The 18630-nt window shown below is 47.0% G+C and overlaps 2 protein-coding genes across 2 annotated transcripts in view; one reads left to right on the plus strand and one right to left on the minus strand.

Moving 5' to 3' along the window:
• NAPG (NSF attachment protein gamma) overlaps positions 1-9515 on the plus strand; it is a 30361-nt gene extending 20846 nt beyond the window's left edge. The window contains exon 12 of the mRNA XM_079943129.1: positions 8189-9515. Within this exon, the coding sequence (XP_079799255.1) occupies positions 8189-8302 (114 nt within the window). The 3' untranslated portion in view covers positions 8303-9515. The remainder of the gene's footprint in view (positions 1-8188) is intronic.
• A 65-nt stretch (positions 9516-9580) lies between these two features.
• The window catches only part of PIEZO2 (piezo type mechanosensitive ion channel component 2), a 71577-nt gene continuing 62527 nt past the window's right edge, over positions 9581-18630 (minus strand). Inside the window, exons 28-34 of the mRNA XM_079943037.1 lie at positions 17842-18030; positions 17453-17545; positions 16095-16267; positions 13789-13917; positions 12515-12594; positions 11087-11270; positions 9581-9835 (exon numbers count right to left, since the gene is read on the minus strand). Of these exons, the coding sequence (XP_079799163.1) occupies positions 9583-9835; positions 11087-11270; positions 12515-12594; positions 13789-13917; positions 16095-16267; positions 17453-17545; positions 17842-18030 (1101 nt within the window). The 3' untranslated portion in view covers positions 9581-9582. The remainder of the gene's footprint in view (positions 9836-11086; positions 11271-12514; positions 12595-13788; positions 13918-16094; positions 16268-17452; positions 17546-17841; positions 18031-18630) is intronic.

Consider the following 18630-nt stretch of genomic DNA (forward strand, 5'->3'; position numbering starts at 1 on the left):
ATTTTCTATTTGATCTAAGTTTTCAAGTATATTAGTACATAATTGTTTATAATATTTCCTTATGGTTGTTTTTAAATTTATGCTTTGTCTTTCTCTTTTTCTTTTCCCTTTTTTTCTTTTGTCAGCCTTGGTAGAGCTTTGTTTGAGTTTATTTTCTTCAGAAACTACTTGATTTTAGTGTTACTCTCTTGCATTTTTTCTTGTATTTTCTCTCTTACAAATACTCTTACCTTTGACTTCCTTTATCTATTATTTGTTATGTTTATTATTGTCTGTTTCATTCTATCTATTCTCTCTTCCATCTTGAATTAAAAGCTTAATTCATCTATTTTCAGTCTCATTGATTAGTGCACCTTACTTACATTTTACAAATTTTGAAATGTAGTCATTTTCTTTTGATGAATTAAACAATTTTGCATTCCATTTTTTTAAACTCATGAACTATTTAGGAATTTACATTTTCCTACCATGATTTTAAAATTATTTTTGCTTAGTCATTAGTAATTTTTCAATCTTGGTTTAAGAACATGTGAGTCAAGACAGGCTAGATCATGCTGCCAGAACGAATAACCCCTGAATCCCTGTGGCTTAAAACAGCACAATTTTAATCTCACCTACACTATGGGACCATCAAAGTTTGGTAGTTACCTGGGCACCCTGTTACCAGTTGCTATGTGAGCGGTTCCAGGAGAGAGGAGGAAAGAATGTCTGAAAGCTCCAGGCCACTAGGGACAGAACTCATCACAAAGCTCTACCCGATCACAAGGGGCAGAGGTGGGAAATGCAGTCCTGCTACGTGCCTGGAAGAGGGGAGAGCTGTGTGGGGTAAACAGCGCAGTATGAGGACAATTGGTTGCAATTTGTTGATACTTTTTAAATTTAACCTGGTCAAGTTTCGTAAATGTTCCGTGTACCCTAGAGTTTATGTATTCTTTATTTGTAGAGGGTTGGGCTCTGTAAAAAGTGGACATATCAGACTTCTGAGCTGAGTTGTTCGAATAATTATTCACGTTGATCTGTGAGATTCTGCAAGAAGACTCTTCTGATCTCTCACCATGGCCATGACTTTGATTCCATCAGTTTCTCCTTGCACTTATGTCCATGTATTTCGAAGGTGATATGGTTAGGTTTGATTACTGTATGCTTTTGATCTGCACCCCTAATTTTTACCAAAAATGATAAAAATACTGATCAAGAGGGCTCATATACTGGCCATCTTCTCTAATTCACTACTAACTGGTGCTAGTTGTCACTACAGCATATGGCCAGGATTTCATTTTATCCTCCCAGCACGGCTGTAAGGCCATTGCGATATTATTGGTTTATTCCTGAACACAGATCCCAGACCAGATCCTCAAAGGCTCAGTTCCTTCCTCCACCCATGCTGCTCTCAGAAAAGACAAACTGCTGTTTGAGGCCAAAACAACCATGAAAGACCCATTTTCCCCAGCAGCTGTTTTGGTGGTTCTGTGTGTGCAAATACTCGTACTATGGAAACAAGCTGTTCAAACTGTGTCTTGCCACTCTGCCAAGTTGCAGGGCAGTTACCTGAGGGCAGGTGATGTGTCCGTCGTTCATCCGTACATCGTCAGCGCCTAGCGCAGAGTGGGGCTTAGCAACAGCAGGACCAAGAGGGACAAAGGGATACAAGCTGTGTAGTGGGGTGGCGTGTGTGGGGGGGTCCCTGGTCTGTAACCTTCTTCCTTCTGATTCCTTCCCTGAATCTGTATTCCCTTTTCTGTAGTTCATTTCCTGGGTCATTCTCATCAGGGGTCCCACAAAGCAGTGCTGAGCCCAAACACCTTCCTCGTGACCTCGTGACCCCCCATCCCCCTTGGTGTCTCCATGGAGCCTGCCTGAGCCTGGCGCTCTCTCTGGCCAGACCCCAGCATGGGAGGCGGCCCGGCCAGGCTCCCACGATGACTGAGGTCTGCAAGGGCCCCCCTCGGCCCTTCTGCAAGAAGACTTTGTTTTTAGTACAAATGTACATTCAGTACATTTTCAGTACTGACACCACAGGGTCTCTCCTCTGTTTTCTGGTTATTTTATATTTTCTGATTTTTTGGTTTTGGGGGGTTTTTTTGTTATGCTTTCTGGGTTTCATGCCCCAAGGGCCGTGCAGGGCAGAGGTGCTTGTCATCAGCCTCTGGGGCTCTGGGCAGCGCTGAACAATGAACCATCTGCAAGGCTCATTAATATTTCACACCTTGCATCAGCCAGATGCCCCGGAGCAACATCGCTCATGATTTCGTAGAGCTGTGTGGTTCTTTAATGTGTGGTTAGCGTTTTAGGAAGGCCCAGCCCTGGAGCGCTCAGCGTTTGTGCTGGCAGCCTCCCGGTCAGGCTCTGGGCAGCCCCTCGGGGCCGAGCCACCAGCCAGCCAACGGCACCGGGAATCCAGAGAGGTTACCCCAGAACTCTCCACGGCTCAGCTGGCCTCTGTTTTCATAAAGTCTTCCTACGTGGAGATGGAACAACATTCGCGTATGTGAAGTTTTCCCTGGAAGAAACTTGCTGTGATGGAGGTGGTACCAAAAATCTAAACAGATGAACGCATCAGGGAAAACAGAAGATGGAAACCGGTTTTATTTGGTAGGATTTTAAGTGCCTACACTGGCACACTTGGGGTCTGCGTCCTGGGAAGTGAGTGAGGGCCTGGGTCCCGCGGCTGCATCGGGGCAGGCCCAGCAGTGCAGGCATCGGGTCGGTTGGTCCAGGTGTTCTGGGCTCTATCCCAGGTGGTGTCCTTCGCTGGTGACTCCTGTCCCCTCCAGGCCCTCCCTTTCCTATTTCCCACTGCCCTCTGGACACCATCCACCCTTCGTGTAAGTTCAAGGCAACATGCCCCCTGCCCTGGGGCTGCTCCATTTGGGACTTCTCTCTAGCGCAGAACAGCAAATGTAGTTTGTCTTTGCAAAATAATCTAATCCAGTGGGTGGGGAGTGATTTCATGGGAGGTCTGAGAGGCTCCTTAGTGATACTGAACCCAGACCAAGTGGGTGACTGACTCACTGCCCCCTCTAGGGTTGAGCCCAGGCTTGGAGCCACCGACTAAGCCTCACTTATTATCATTTATTAATGAGGCAGACCAGACATTTCCAGTGATTGGCTACTTAGTTCCAAGCCTAGAGACGTCCCTTGTCAGCCATCATTTTTATAAGGCTGCAAAAATTCTTCACTTTTCTCCATAAGCTTGACCTAGTTTTCCCATCAGGCCTTTGACCAGCAGCCGAGAAAGTGTTAAGTGATCAGGAGGGGAATGTGAGGCACGTGGATACGGACCTTCCTTCTCTGAGCTTTAGTTTCTCAATTGCTTTAGACGCCCCTTTCGTAGGGATGGGGGAATGAAATTTTGGATCCAGGCAGGGTAGACGACCTCTTGGCTAGAAGGCAAGGGTCAACATTTCCCAAGCGTCTTCGCCTGGAATCAAGACTCCAGCTCTGTGTGCATCTCCAGAGCATCCCTGGGAAGCAGGACGGGAAGGGAGTGTCCTCCAACCTGGCTGATGTCAGAATCACCTGGATGGTTTAAATGTGGTAGATGCTTGGACCCCGGACCCCAGGTCAGAGTTGTGGGACCATGTGAAGTCTAGAAGTCTGTATTTTTTAACAAGAACTGGGGGTGATTCTGATGATTAGTCTGTGTTACGAGCGCATGGATTAGACATCCTGTCCCCAAACACAGATCCATGACAAGAGCTGGGACGCTGATGAAACGAGGTATTTCTGGGCCCTAGATCGGTATGATCTGATCGGTGAGTCTTGTAGGGTTCTGGAACCTATGGTTTTTCAAAGCTCTTCTGTTGGTTCTGATGAAATTCCAGGACCACAGGAGATGGAGACCAGGGCTGCAAGCCCACTGCTGTAATGAGCAGTAAGAATGGCTTGCACAGGGCAGGAGCGGGGCTCCGGACTGGAGGGGCAGGGGTTTAGGGGAGTCGACCAAACAGGTATCTGTTGACTTCATGGCCTGAGCGAGTCCCAGACCCTCTGAGCCCCTCCGCCCCAGCGAATGAGTATTAACAAATAGAAGACAGGAAAGAGAGAGAGCGTTGGGGTGAAAATCATGATTTTGGTTTTGGTCCTGAATGTGAATGTGAGGTGCCTGTGGATTCATCTAGGATCCATCTGAGCAGTGGGTAAAAGGCAAGACAGACGCCGAGGAAGGAAATCAGTGTAGAGCGCCTGCCTGGACGGGCATTCAGTCCGGATGACATCCCTCGTTGATGGTGACGTTGTCACCCAGAAGCGAGCTTGGTGAGAGAGACAGAACCACCAGGAGGAAGAGGGCTCCTAGGAAAGCTTTCGGAGCTGATTTTAGGCACTTTTGAAAGGAAGACTCTGTGCCCCATTGGATGACGTCTTGCCTGCAGGGCAGGGGTTACGATGAGGACCCTCTGCTGAGAGCCGGGCCGCCTATTCCTTCCAGGGCCCCGAAGCTCTTCCGGACTGTTCCGAGCGTCTGAACCCCTCCCTCGGGTTGGGAGACTGGCTGGTATCCCCCTGACGCCCAAGGTGACACCAACCAGCCTAGAGGCACTTCCTCCTGGCATTGGACGACGTTCACTGGGAAGGAGACGTACACGTTTGTGTGAGAGACGCAGGGGCTGTGCCTGTGAGATGTGGGGCTTCCCGGGGGACAGTCCCGCCACCTTTAGGGTTTCTACCTGGAGGTCAGATCACACCAACCTTAACCCCTCCCCCTCTATCCTGAAAACCCCGCTTCCTTGGCCTTTTCCCAGCCCTTGGCCTTTTCCCAGCCCTTCCCCCTCTCTCCCTCCGGAATAGCAACTGGCCCTGAACCTGAACCTGGAGAAGGAGGATGGCTGCACCCACCAGGGGCTGGGAGGACGATGGGTGGGACCTGGCGGGAAGCGGAGACCCTGGGAGGACAGGGCGGGGATGCGGGGTGTGTGAGGGGCATCCTGGGTGCTAACCAAGGATGGGCCAGGCTCTGCGGCTGTGGCCACATGTTCAGCCCTGGATGCGAATGGCTCCAGTCCCTGTGCGCTCTGCTCACCCGGCCTGGGCCTCCAGCCTGGTCCCCAGCCCCTTCCTCCACCCCCACCCCCACACACACCCCCCCGCTCTCCTGGACGCTTGGGTATCTCACAGTCTCCTGGGTGTCTGGCCTTTCAGAAGTCCTTTCCCAGACTGCGGTGGATGCAGAGGCAGGGAGATGGGGGCCCAGAGCTGCTTGAGTGCCGCCTGCCGCTTCCATCCTCCCGCTGTCGCTCTCCAGGACGTTTCCTTTCTGTCCTTCCTCCGGCCAAGGGTCGAGTGGGCGCCTCAATCACGCCTGGCAGCTCCCCGTTTCCTCGGCCACCTGGCTGGCGCTCCTCACCTGCTCTGCCTGAAAGAACAAATGCGGGCACGTGCACATAAACGTTGGGGAAAAGCGGCTTTGGGGAAAGTCTCCCTGCAACCTATTAAATCTCCCCTAAATCTAATCCTAAAGACCATTGCTTTGGACCTGCAGGGCAGCTGCGTCCCGCGGGCAGCCCCGGCTCCTCCAGCTGTGCCTCTGGGAGAGGGGGTGGGGTGCAATGGGGGTAACTCTCCCAAAGACAGACACAGCAGCCAGAGGTCACCACGCACCAGGATGCAGCCCTGCACTGGGTGAAGGTCACGGTCAGGGTTTTGGATTCTGCTCACCTGACTCGACAGACAGGCTTCCCAGCCAGTCTCGGACCCACGTGACTCCACCAGGCTTCCGTTGAGCTTCTGCTCTGGGTTTTGGCAAATACCCTTTATGCTTCTGAGACACGCATTGGCCTTGGACAGCTGGGCAGGCAGGGACTTGTCTCAAATGCTTTTGAAATTTGGTCATTATGAGCAAGTTCTGTGGGTCTTACTGATTTTGGGACTCTTTTAAAAATGAGGCACAATCAGAAACTTGGTGTTGAGTGGAATGAACATCTGAAGTACCAAAAGGCCCTGTGAAGATGCCACGAGCTTCTTCCCTGAAGTGGCCTCTGTTCCTCCCAAGAATGGGGACACGGCTCTACTGTCTTTGACTGTTAACTCATGAAGGTAAGAGAATTTAATCCATCTTCTTTAATCCTTGGACATTAACTTGATTTACTGTTTTAACTTTCGTTTCTCCCTGAAAAATTGTGAAAGGAGGCTTGCATTTAAGGTTGAAGTATTTCTATGTTAGCATTTTATTTTGACGTATCTTAGGGATGTCATTTTATTTCTCTGCACATCCTCACAGAGGTGACATTGGACCAAGTGCCTGGACCATAGTTTGTGATGGGAAATTGAATAAGGACTAAAAGTTTGGTCTTAGGTGTGGAGTGGTATAGAAATCACTTAATTGATGGAGTTTCTGAGCCATTTCAGAGCCTTCTGGGGACAAAATCTAAACTGACCACTGGAGGTCCCATGATGTTGGTGATGGAGGATGGACTTGATGTGGGCTCAGGGGAGTTAGAGGGTCCCCAGGCTGGCTTCCTTCCTCCAGGGAGGATGGCCACATACTTGGCTAATCAGGGGCTAATGATTAAGGGGTTTAAAGAAGAAGATCTGGGAGAAGATCTGGGAGGACTTTTTCTCCCCTATTCTGCGTGGGTTTTTCCATGGGGAAGAATAGCATCACTGTAATATTCCTGGTCTCTCCCCACTTTCATATTCATTCCCCCCGCTGAGTTTTATCAATATTTATCAACATTACAGGTGGCTTTTTTTTTATTGAAACAATTTTTTTAGAGCAGTTTTGGGTTCACAGCAAAATTGAGAGGAAGGTACACAGATTTCCCATAGACTTCCGGACCCACACATGCACAGTCTCCCCCATTATCAGCATCCCCCGCCAGATGGGCCGTTTGTTACAAATGAGGACCTGACATTGACACATCATTGTCACCCAAAGGCCATAGTTTACATTACAGTTCACTCTTGGTGGTGTACAGTCTATGGGTCTGGACAAATGTATTTTATGACATGTATCCATCATTACAGTTTCATACAGAGTATTTTCACTGCCCTACAATCCTCTGAGCTCTGCCTCTTCCCTTCCTTCCGCCTTAACCCCTGACAGCCATTGATCTCTTACTGTCTGGATAGTTTTGCCTTTTCCAGAACGTAATATATTTGGAATCATACAGTATGTAGCCTTTTCAGATTGGCTTCTTTCACTGAGTAAAATGCATTTATGTTTCCCCCATGTCTTTTCATGTCTTGAGAGCTCATTTCTTTTTACTGCAGAATACTATTCCATTGTCTGGATTCTAACACAGTTTTATTTATTTATCCATTCACCTACCGAAGGACATCTTTGTTGCTTCCAAGATTTTGGCAATTATGCATAAAGCACCCAGATGCTGGGCCTTTGCTCAGGACCTGGAAGGGCGGCCCCAGCTCACCAGCACCCCCAGGGCTGGGTGAAGCCCCACGTCCCTCTGCCTGGTCCTCCCTCCTCGCTGGCCAGACCCCCCCCCCCCCAGGTCCTTGGGGACGGGACCCCTCTCAGAGCTGTCTCCAGAGAACATATTCTAAGGGGACATGTGTCCCTCATCTCTGGGCCTGGTCTGGCACTCATTTGAGGCTGAGGATTAAGCCGGTTTACAGCTTGCTGATCCCTTCACGTTGTCAGATAATTGGGCTGAACAGGGTCGTGACGGGCTGGCCGGGGGTCCCAGCAGAGGCACCTCCTTCTCTGGGGAGTCCCACTCCAACACAGGCCTCGGCAGGGCTGGTCCTTCTACATCTCTCTGTGTCGTTCTGTGTCCTCCCTCCTCCACACCTGAGGCTTTTTCTTGAACCATGGGACTTGTTTACCATCCTGGCATCCTTTACCTCTACGCCTGTTAGAAGGATTCCTATTCCTTCTCTTCCTAAATATGCTGTAATGTGCTCTCTCGAGGTCCCTTGCTGACATTTTTAAAAGAAAGAATTCACAACCAGGAATGTGCAGGAAGACGCTTCCTGCTGTTGGGAAATCATGTGTGGGCTGAAGAGCTCCCTGAGTGCTCTGAGTTTATTGCTAAGAAGACAAGCATTTCTCTAAGCAGGGGGGAGGCACGCGGCTTTCACAGCTGAAGCACAGGTTCGCACTGATTCCCTAGAAGACACGGGGCATCAGTTGAACTCTGATATGTTTTAAAAGATCCATATTCACTGTAATGGTTTCCTTCTGGGAAGTTAATTTCTCACCAGTTGTTTCCTGCTTTTATTATTCCCATAGAGCACCCACATGAGAAAACCCACAATGCAACCAACAAGAAGTGGATTCTTAGCCGATTTTTCTAGCTCCCGGTACACAGGACAGAGAAGTCGCCTTTCCCAGTTCACGCAGTAGGGCAGAATGAAGAGGATTCTTGAGGTGACTTTGCAGGATGTGCTTTATTTTGTCAGTCCTGAACCCAAACTACAGAGGATCATTTTTTTTGGGGGGGACATAGTCTAGTCCATTCGATGATTCTTCTCAGAAACTGTCTTTTAATATGGAATGAAAACTACATTTCAATCATCAGTTTTTCATGCTACATTGTTATTTCATGAAGAGGTTGTATGACCCATAATAATAATTTAAGAAAAGGCCATTTGTTTATTTCCCCAAGCTCAATATACATATTTCTTCCATAATTTTGAACTTAAAAAAACCCGTCTCAGATGTAAAAATGTGAATTGGAATATGTAAACTCGTTGATAGACCTGAAAAACAGGGGAAAAAAATGTCACATACTGGAAAAACCACTGCCGTGAATCATGGAAATGGGAGGAAGCGTGGGGGTGGGGCAGAGGAGAGCTCAGACCTCAGTCAGTAAAGGTGACAACGTCCAAGGACCCCGCCTCCAGCTGGGCGTCGGTGTTTCACGGAGAGCAGTAACTCTCTGAACCAGAAAACCACCAGGTCAGAGTGAGTCACCCACCACCTGGGCCTCAGCAACACCATGTCCACGTATTTGTTTTGCTGCTGTTTTTTCCTGAGAGGTCACTGGTGTTTAATGGAAAGACGTCTCATTAGTCTTCAGTTAAGGTAAGGCAGTAAGAAGTGTCACTAATGTTATGTTTTTGCTTAGGATGAGGCTTATCCTTCCACTGGCATCGCCACGGGTCACCGGCCCCCTCCCTGTTTCCCCTCTAGACTTATGGGTAGGAGTTTTCAGTCCCCGTTCTGTTGCGTATTCGGGGTGCAGGGCCCCTGTCCTCCTCACGGCAGTGTCCCCTTGGCCGCAGAGCCCCGTGCATTGCGTTGCATTGTAGCGTCTCTTCGGAGGGTGCCGCCCCTCACAGGAGAAGGCCTCTCCTTCCTTCTCCTCCTCCTGTTCTGTTCCTCTGAGGGACGAGACCCATCAGTGACTCCAACACGTAGTCCATCAGACTGCAAGACACCGGCACTAAAACATAAAGCGAGTAGCCCTGATTTCAGAGGAATGGAATTACAAAGGACTTTTCGAGAGTACCTCTGTTCGTAGCTCTGAGGGCAAAAGGAAGCCCAGTCCTTCTGCAGCAGTCAGAAGAGAGACCATTTCCACCGAATTAGAAATGCTTAGCTCTTAGGAGAGTATTGTGCTTTTCTTTTTTTCTTTGGAAAATTCCAATGTGAACTTGGCTTGTGGTCTGTGGCCTGGGGCGTCAGTTTGTTTTCTCCCTGGTCCATTTGATCATGGTTTCTGGCGAACGGTACAGGAATATTAATTTGGCATAGAGGTCCTCCTCCAGTTCCAGCTCCCCGGTCTCTCGAACTAAAAAAATATCTGTGCATAACTTCAAAATCCGATCCACATTCGGAAGCTCTTCAAACATGATGGAGTGAGAAATCCCGCTGAAGAATTCACGGACAAACTTCCCAATCACCAGGACCACTGAAGCGTAGAGGCCCATGATACTGAAAAAAAAAAAATGAGGTAGAAATGTATCTGGCTGTTACATATGGTTAAGAGAACATGCCTAAAAGAAAAAAAAATTGAACATTTTCCCTCAAATGCCATAAAAGACGTGATAGACTTACCAAGGCTTAAGTTGTTTCCCCTTGGTGAAAACATTGACCTTTCTGCTGATTAAAGGGTAATGCATGCTTTTTTTAAAAAAAATTACACATTACAGAACTGTGGGACTTGAAAAATGAAAGTCCTTTGAAATCTTACATTCTGGAAACAACCAATGTTAATAGTTTCGTGTATGAACTTCTGGTGGTTTTACTGCGTATATTATATGCATAAGCTACGTAACATATCTGGTAGATAGAGGGGTGGGATGGGGGGTGGGAGGGAGACGCAAGAGGGAGGAGATATGGGGATATATGTATATGTATAGCTGATTCACTTTGTTATAAGGCAGAAACTAACATACCATTATAAAGCAATTATAATCCAATAAAGATGTTAAAAATATATATATGTGATAGAAATGCAATTATTTTATACACTTTTCTGTACCCAGGACTTTCTCAGGGATTCATGTTTATAATAAAATTCTGGATAGACAGTGATTTCTTAAGAGGCTCATTCTGGGAAGAAGAAAACTTTGTACTAGCATCTTGTAGGGGGTGTGCCTGTCCTAGGGTTGAAGTGTCAGAACATGGAGAAATGGTAACATCGGGCATGTCCCAAACTGTGATTTCTACCTGACTCTCCATCTGTTCAGGTCAGAAGGCAATGTTAGCAGAAAAGAGAGAACTCTGCCTATTTCTAGTTTAAGCCCTGAATTGCACTAAACTGTGCTGTAACAGGAAGGAATAGTTAAGAAGCTGGAAATATGGCTTCTGGTCCTATGCTTGGTGGTGGGACTCACACAAGGCATTTTTGACTTCTTTGGGACTCTGGTTCCTCAGTTTTTAGAACGAAGGGCCCTGTGACAAACCATAATGGAAAGAAAAAAAAAATATATATATATATATATATATGAATAACTGAGTCACTTTGCTGTACAGAAGAAATTAACACAACACTGTAAATCAACTAGACTTCAATAAAATTTAAAAATAAATAAAATAAAATGAAGGGCCAAGGATCTGTGAATTCTAATAATGCAGCTATAGAATTTTAGAATTCTAAGAAGATAAAAGACTTGCCATCCTCAACTTGGTGTGATACATAAGTGGGATCTCGTAACTGTTAATGGTGAAATGGTTCCTTACCCGTAGCCGGCCAGGAACCCCAGGCTTGGGGGGCTGACCTTGTCATTGAAGACCACTAGCTCCAGGGCCTGTGCATGCTGGTTGTAGATTCTATTCCCAGTCAAGTTGAGAACCCACCACTCACTGTTGGATTTAGTTGTATTGTCTCTGGACAGAATAATGGTGATGTTCATGAAATTATTTTCTGGAGAAGGAGAAACATGAAATCAAATTAGCAGGAGAGTTTATGGATTTAATGCACTTCAGCCATTCTCAGATGAACCAGGATGGCCTGCTTGGTACCCATGGCATCTGGTTCCAGGATGGGGACACACGGGCACATCGGCTCTGTGAGAGGAAAAGGAGGAGGGGGCCTGGCCGTGGGGGTCTCTCTCTTTCTCTAAGAGGCCAGTCCTGTTGCTACATGAGACAGCAGCAAAGTCACAGGGTGAATGGAGACCCATCACCGGAGCATCTTGGCTGACAATCCCAAACAACTAATTAGACATTTAAAAACCCCAGTAGCTGACTGTTGATGGAACTGATGGATTCCTTCATGTTACCACCGTTTACTGAGTGCCTTCCAGGAGGAAGGTGCTCCAGGAGGTGCTAAGGGGTCACCAGGTTGCACGCAGCCTGGTTCAATGGGAAAGGCCATGCACACAAGCACTATTTATGGGCACGTGGCAACCCCCGGCACTGACAAGGTCTGTTAGCTGGGGGTGACCACTTCTGGGTGGTATGATCCCTGAGGACTTCCCAGAGGAGGTGACTTTTTTGCTGGCTGAGAGCTTTAATAGATGGAGCCCTACTACTGGTACTCAGTCACCCTCGGGCTGAATCAAGTCCATTTCCTGCCATCTTTTTATTCTTTTTTTTTTTTTTTTTTTTTTGCTGTACGCGGGCCTCTCACTGCTGTGGCCTCTCCCGCTGCAGAGCACAGGCTCCGGACGCGCAGGTCCAGTGGCCATGGCTCACGGGCCCAGCCGCTCCGCAGCATGCGGGATCCTCCCGGACCGGGGCACGAACCCTCATCCCCTGCACCGGCAGGCGGACTCTCAACCACTGCGCCACCAGGGAAGCCCCATCTTTTTATTCTTATCGTGGGGCCTTCAGAGTTAACGCTGTACTAGGCAGTTTTCTGCCCAAGATACGGTTGCTAATAGAAACAAACAGATTCTGATGAATCAGTTAACATGTCACTGAACGTGGATTTAAGTCAATCAAGTTCTGTATCAATGAACAAAGGAAGATGAAGAACACGCCCCCAGGTGAGTAAATGATCCCTTCTTGCTGGTGGACACAGCTCAGAGCCTTATGCTTCTTGCAGACCATGTCATGGGGAAGAAAACTGGAAAGGAGCTTGATAAAGGCTGAAAAGGCAAACTACAGACATTGAATAAAAGAAAGATTAAGAAACGTTCTGAAACAATTCCTTCTCATTCTTACCAGATAAAAGTTGCTTTATGGGTTTGGAGTTAGAGTCACTGGGTGCTTTCACGTAGTATGGGTAAATCCTTTCTATGGTCCTGGGCATTAAGAGAAAAAAGGATAATTAGGTTTTAGTTGTTTTACCCATGCAAAATTGTTTTTTTTGTTGTTCTTGTTGCTATTTTTGACCTCATCTCAAACAAGTAATGGGGAGAGTCTTCCTATAACTACGCGATGTGCAGTCGTCATAGTTTATCGGTTTCCATTAAAATGAGAAGTCTCTGAAGCCGAATAAATTCACCAGGTTCTAACCAGACACTCATGCCAACTCTGTACACAAGCTGGTTAATGGCTTAAAAACTGCTGCAGAGATTTTCCCACATCTGTGACTTTTCTGAAGCCAGGGGCTGTCTTTCTTGCTAGGATCCTACCACTCTTCCAATTTTAATTTTTGGGATTCCAAAACTCTCTCTAGTGAAGTGGGCTGCCCGAGCAGATCCAGAGACGGGAGTGAGGGGCGGGGGGGCAGAGGACTGGCATCCTAGCCCTTAGCCCACCCTGCGCACGGGCCACTCCATCTTTCCAGGGCTGTTTTCTCATCCAGGAAGTGATGGGGGAGGATCCGACGGTTCTCAGGGGCCCTTAGTGTTTAGTGATTGACAAGGGGTGCTTTAGGGACCATGTCTGAGGGCTGCATCGTGGCAGTCCTCACACTCAGCACTTTGACCTGGGGCTGGGGCAGACAGGGGACAGAGCTGGGCTGCGGCTGGTGGGCGTCTGGAATACTTTACTTAGCAGTTTTGGACCAATGGCAGTGTTTTTCTCCTGCTGGTTCTCATGTTAGAATCTAAACGTCACAGCTCAGCTGTTTGGAGTGGAGTATTGTGTGGCAGGATAATATATTAAGATACAGTTTTTCCCCTCAAATTTCCACCCACCCCCTTGCCTTCTTCTCATGCCCATTTGTTAGCCAGGCATTTGGTGCCCCAGGGACAGGAGTAATAGTAGAAAAGGGTCTCCCAGGGCCTTTCCCTGGCTTTTGGTGATTACGGTCAGATGAGAGCAAGGTTTGCTCCCCAGAGAAGAGGTCAGTCGTCCCCGGACGAGCTGGGCAGGGGGGGCGGGAGGAGAGCAGATGCGCTTTGATCCAGCCCATCAAGGACTCTAAGTACAGGCTCACTTGAGTTACCAAAGAAGGAAGAAATGGCGTTTCTTGCGCACACGTATTTGTAGAGGAGATTTGGACCGGATACACACACCTAACACTGTATTAAAAATGACAATCAACTTACACTGGCGTTTTGGAACTTTCTGTGTTGTTGCCAGCTATCATTTTAGCAATGTGCTCTCGTGTCGTATTTTTAAGAGGAAAAGAAAGCTTATCTGTTGCTATTTCGGCTTTTGCACCCAGACTCATGTTTCTGTGAAGGAAAAAAAAAGAGCTCAATGTCAGTGGTTATTCAGAAGTCTGCAGGAGAGGTTAAAAACTCACTGAACTATTAATCTCACCAAGTTTCACCGTGTCCACAATTGTCAACCTCAACCTGTCCTCCTCACCTTTACAGCCAGCCTCTTAGACATCCAGGGAGGCCTCAGACACCTTTAACACAGATACAGGTGAGGAGGAGAGTGTGGGGACACAAGAGAAATCCCTGATGATCTAACAGGGATTCTGAAACACTTTATGTTAACCCAGTGACGTTAGTCTCCATGGGGACTCAGAGAATCTATGTTTTAAAAAGAAAGTTCACAATGAGATATCACCTCACACCTGTCAGAATGGCACGATGCCCATCATTAAAAAGACAAGAGTTACCAAGTGCTCTTGGTGAGGAGAAAAGGGGACCCTTGTGCACTGTTGGTGGGAATGTAAGTTGCTGCAGCCACTATGGAGAACAGTTTGGAGGTTCCTCAAAAAGTTAGAAATAGAGCTACCATGTAACTGAGCAGTCCCACTTCTGGGTATTTTTCCAAAGCAAATGAAAACACTAACTTGAAAAGATATCTGCACCCCCATGTTCACTGCAGCATTATTTACAATAGCCAAGATACAGAAGCAACCTAAGTACATTGACAGATAAATGAATAAAGAAGATGTCACACACACACACACAGGAATATTCAGCCATGAAAAAAGAATGAAATCTTGCTATTTGTGATAGCCTAATGCCATCAGGTTTCATCCAGGTTAAGTGAAATAAGTCAGAAATACTATATAATCTCGTTTGTATGTGGAATCTAAAAATAAAAACACAAAACCTGAACTCATAGATACAGAGAATGAATTGGTGGTTCCCAGAGGTGGGGTGGTGGTGAATGAAATGGGTGAAGGGGGTCAAAGGGCACAAATTCCAGATATAACATGAGTAAGTCCTGGGGATGTGATGTACAGCATGGTGACTGTAGTTAAAAATACTGTACTGTATATTTGAAAGTTGCTAAACGAGTAGATCTTAAAAGTTCTCACAGGGAAAAAATTTTTGGTAACTGTGTGGTGATGGATGTTAACTAGACTTCTTGTGATCATTTTGAAACGTATACAAATATCAAATCATTATGTTGCACCCCTGTAACTAAAATAATGCTACGTGTCAATTATATCTCAATCAAAAGCAGAATGTTCAATCAGAAATTGATTTTTAATTTCTTTTGGTGGCTCTTCAAAGGAAGGGCTAGGAAGTGCATTTTTGCCAGTACAGAATTCCACGTGAGGAGTTTGGGACATTTAAAAGGAGAAAATAAGATTAAAGAAGGAGTTCTTTAAATTCTGAGCGGCCTCCTTCAAAATACTTCTTACTACTTCCTTGTGAAGTCAGATTCTAGAAGGCTTTCTTCCTTACCTATCATGATTCTTTCTTAATTCCAACCAAGAAGCTGGTATTGTGGACCCAACAAACCTATCACGGGACTGCCCAGAGTCCTGAGTCACAGCCTGTCATGAAGGAAACTGAGCTAATCAGACCGGGTATTACGTCCAGGCCCCCCAACGGCCCCCCGGACACGTCGGGCTTTCGGAGGCAAGAACGTTTTGTGAGACGTGCTGCGTGGTGGCCGCAGGCTGGCCAGAGGCTCAGATGGGGTGGGAAGGAATCTCCCTGCTCTCCCGTCCTGGGACTGCCCAGAGGCTCTCCCAGCTCAGGCTCGGAGAAAAGAGGTGCTGGGGCTCCCCAAGTGCTGGAGGCCGGCAAGGGAGAATCAGGGTTCCCAGCGTTGCAAGTCCTTTGTGATTAAGACCAGACCCCCAAGCTCGGGGAAATGTTACACTTCACCTGACTCAGTTTCATGTTATGAGTCATCACCCTCTTTCTTTTCTCTCCACCTTTCTCTCTTGGTCACAGATCTCATTGCCAGCCTCTTTAAAGCTGAAGTTAGTAGAAAAAAGGAAAACTAAGAAGTTCTTCGTTTTGTCAATGATTCCCAGGCAAATCATTATTTAATAAACAAAAATGTTAGCTGTAGCATCGAATGAATGTTCCCAGGAAGTAATGTGAACCAAGATCAGAATTAATCTGAGGTGTGTATCCTTCCACACCCCCCAACCCCCGCCCCGAGTTCAGGTTGGGGAAGGGGGAATTATGCATGGAAATACAGTAACTACCTCTGCACACTCCATGAAAAAACAACAGAGAAGCTACTATTGGGATCCATGAGCTCGTGTATCATTTTCTGCTTACTGGGAGGGCTGATGGTCCACAAAGAATTTGAGTTTCCTTCCAGTTCTGCTACTGTTATGTCTTCTTTTTCATAATTTTCCAGAAATTGCATAGCACCCTGTGTGCACACAAATACACTTGCATAAACAGATACATACTTGAGGATGTGTAAGAAAGTAACTACTCTTCCCTTTAACCGTATCCAGGGGGAATCTCTTCCTCTGAAAGGCACCTCCCTACAATGGGTTGCCTGGTGTGTTCTGACACTGTCAGCTCCAGTCACATCACCAAACCTCAGTGGTGATGTTGCCACACCCACGGCCATGGAATCATTCCAATGAAACAGTAAAGAAAAATCAGATGATTTAGTGTCATTTTTTCCTTCCCACTAAAGAAAGACATTTATCAGCTATTGGGGAACGTCCATCTCATGAGAGTCAAATTTAATCCACCCAGGACATCGGGGCCCTTCCTCACAGCTGTGCACTCCTCAAGATTACTTTTGACAGTGTGCACTTACAGGCCGATCATTTTACAAAAGAGAACAGCATCTGTTTGCCTAATCACTTTATTTAAATAAAAAGCATCATCTGTAAAGCCATTTTAATTATGAAGAATCATGCTACCATCTTATTGAAAGCATGGAATGTAGAGAAAAGGACGATGTCTACCACAGCTCTGTCACCAGAACATCATCCCTGTTTTATACAGTAGAGGATGCATATCTTCATTTTTTAAATCATTTAAAAATAATAATGTCTTTTTAAAGTTATGTTTCATTTTGAGAAATTTTCATGCCATGAAATCATCTTTGTAATGATTACCTTATTACAAAGGAAGTTGCCTGAAAAATCTGTTGTAATTGATTCACTCATTCCCTACTTGTTGAATCCCAAATTGCCTCTAGTTCTTACTAAGGCGGAGCGTGCCACCACAAACAGGCACCTCTTGGAGCTTTTCCATATTTTGAATGATTTCCTTAGGATAGATTCCCTACCAGTTAAAGGGATCAATATCTACCACAATTTAAAAAATTGATAAAGGATCAACACCTGTTGTGCTTAACATGAAAATACTCTGAATTAGAAATATGTTTATTATCACATGTCTGATAATATAGACATAACATCTTAGATGATCAAAGCGGCCAGTGGCCAGGAACCTGCTGTGTGTGACTAATAACCCCCAGAAAGTGCTGCCCACCGGCTCAGGCCATGGTAAAGTGGTGAATAAATAAGGTGACAACAGTCAGCTGGTCGATATGACAGGTGTTCATCGAGACCGACTCCATGCATTTACTTACAGTGTCCTTAGAAAAAGCTTTAATAAATTTATTAAACTTTGGCTGGTCCATAACTTTCAGCTGGCTTTGCTGGGCACTCATTGTGAAAATAGGCTGGAAAACAAAGACACACAGGATGGTTACTATTCCAAAGCACTTCTCTGCATCCTGGGTTCTAAGAAAAATATTAGGTCGTGTATCACCCACAACTAGAACAGAACTCTCCCTTCACTGTCTTCTGCACCTTAGCTCACATATCACATATTTGCAGAACAGTCAAAATTCAGACAGAAAGTATGTCCGCAAAACCTAAGTAAGTCCTCTGGGTGGTTATCAGGGAAAAGCACGGCTGGGCAAGGCACTGGCAGGGGCCGGGGGAGGGGGGAGACCCCGGAGGGAGGCGCGGTTACCTGGTACCCGCCCAGGGTAATTGTGACCGAGACATCCAGGGGCTGGTTGATGACCCCGGCGACAGATTTGACCAGAGACATGAAGAGCAGAGGGAACCAGACGATACAGATGAGCAGGACGATGATCATTCCCCCCATCCCGTACTTGACCACCTTCTTCTTCTTCTGCCCCCGGGGCTGCGGGTACCTCTGCAACAGAAGGGCCACGCGCTCAGGCGGGGTCCCCGGGGAGAAGCGGGTGGGGGAAGGGCGGGAGCTCTAACCACGGGGTCCGCCCTGGATTGGGTCCTGAATCTGCTCTGAATCCACTCTGTCCCAACCCGGGAACAAGGCAGGCAGTGATGCAGGGCTGCGAGGATCCCGCTACACGGAACACAGGGTCCGTCACGGCCTGAGCGGCTTTCTCCTTAACAGGGCTATGTGGGTTTGCTGGGGGCTGACCTATGGACCAAGGGACCAAAGCCTCTGCTGAATAAACCTCTGGTTTTAAGGGATCAGGCGAGATAAGGATATTTTAAATTCCTGAATATTCAAAACCTGTGCCTTTCAACGGGCTCCTCCCCAGCATGGTGGGCGGAAAACATTTTAACTTCATTCATGACACACGTTGTCAGGACCACGCTGTCCAAGCTGGAATCACCTCTGTTTGCTGCATCAAGGGCTCCCCAGCCCCAAGCTCAGGCTGCGGGCAGTGGAGGGCCCAGCTTTGCCACGTGTTGTGGAAACCGCTCGGTCTACAGGCCTGTTCCTTGCTTAGCTGCTGCTTCTCCAGGACCTGTTTCCCTTCAG

This window comes from Stenella coeruleoalba, assembly GCF_951394435.1.
Source record: "Stenella coeruleoalba genome assembly, chromosome: 14".
Taxonomy (NCBI): Eukaryota; Metazoa; Chordata; class Mammalia; order Artiodactyla; family Delphinidae; genus Stenella; species Stenella coeruleoalba.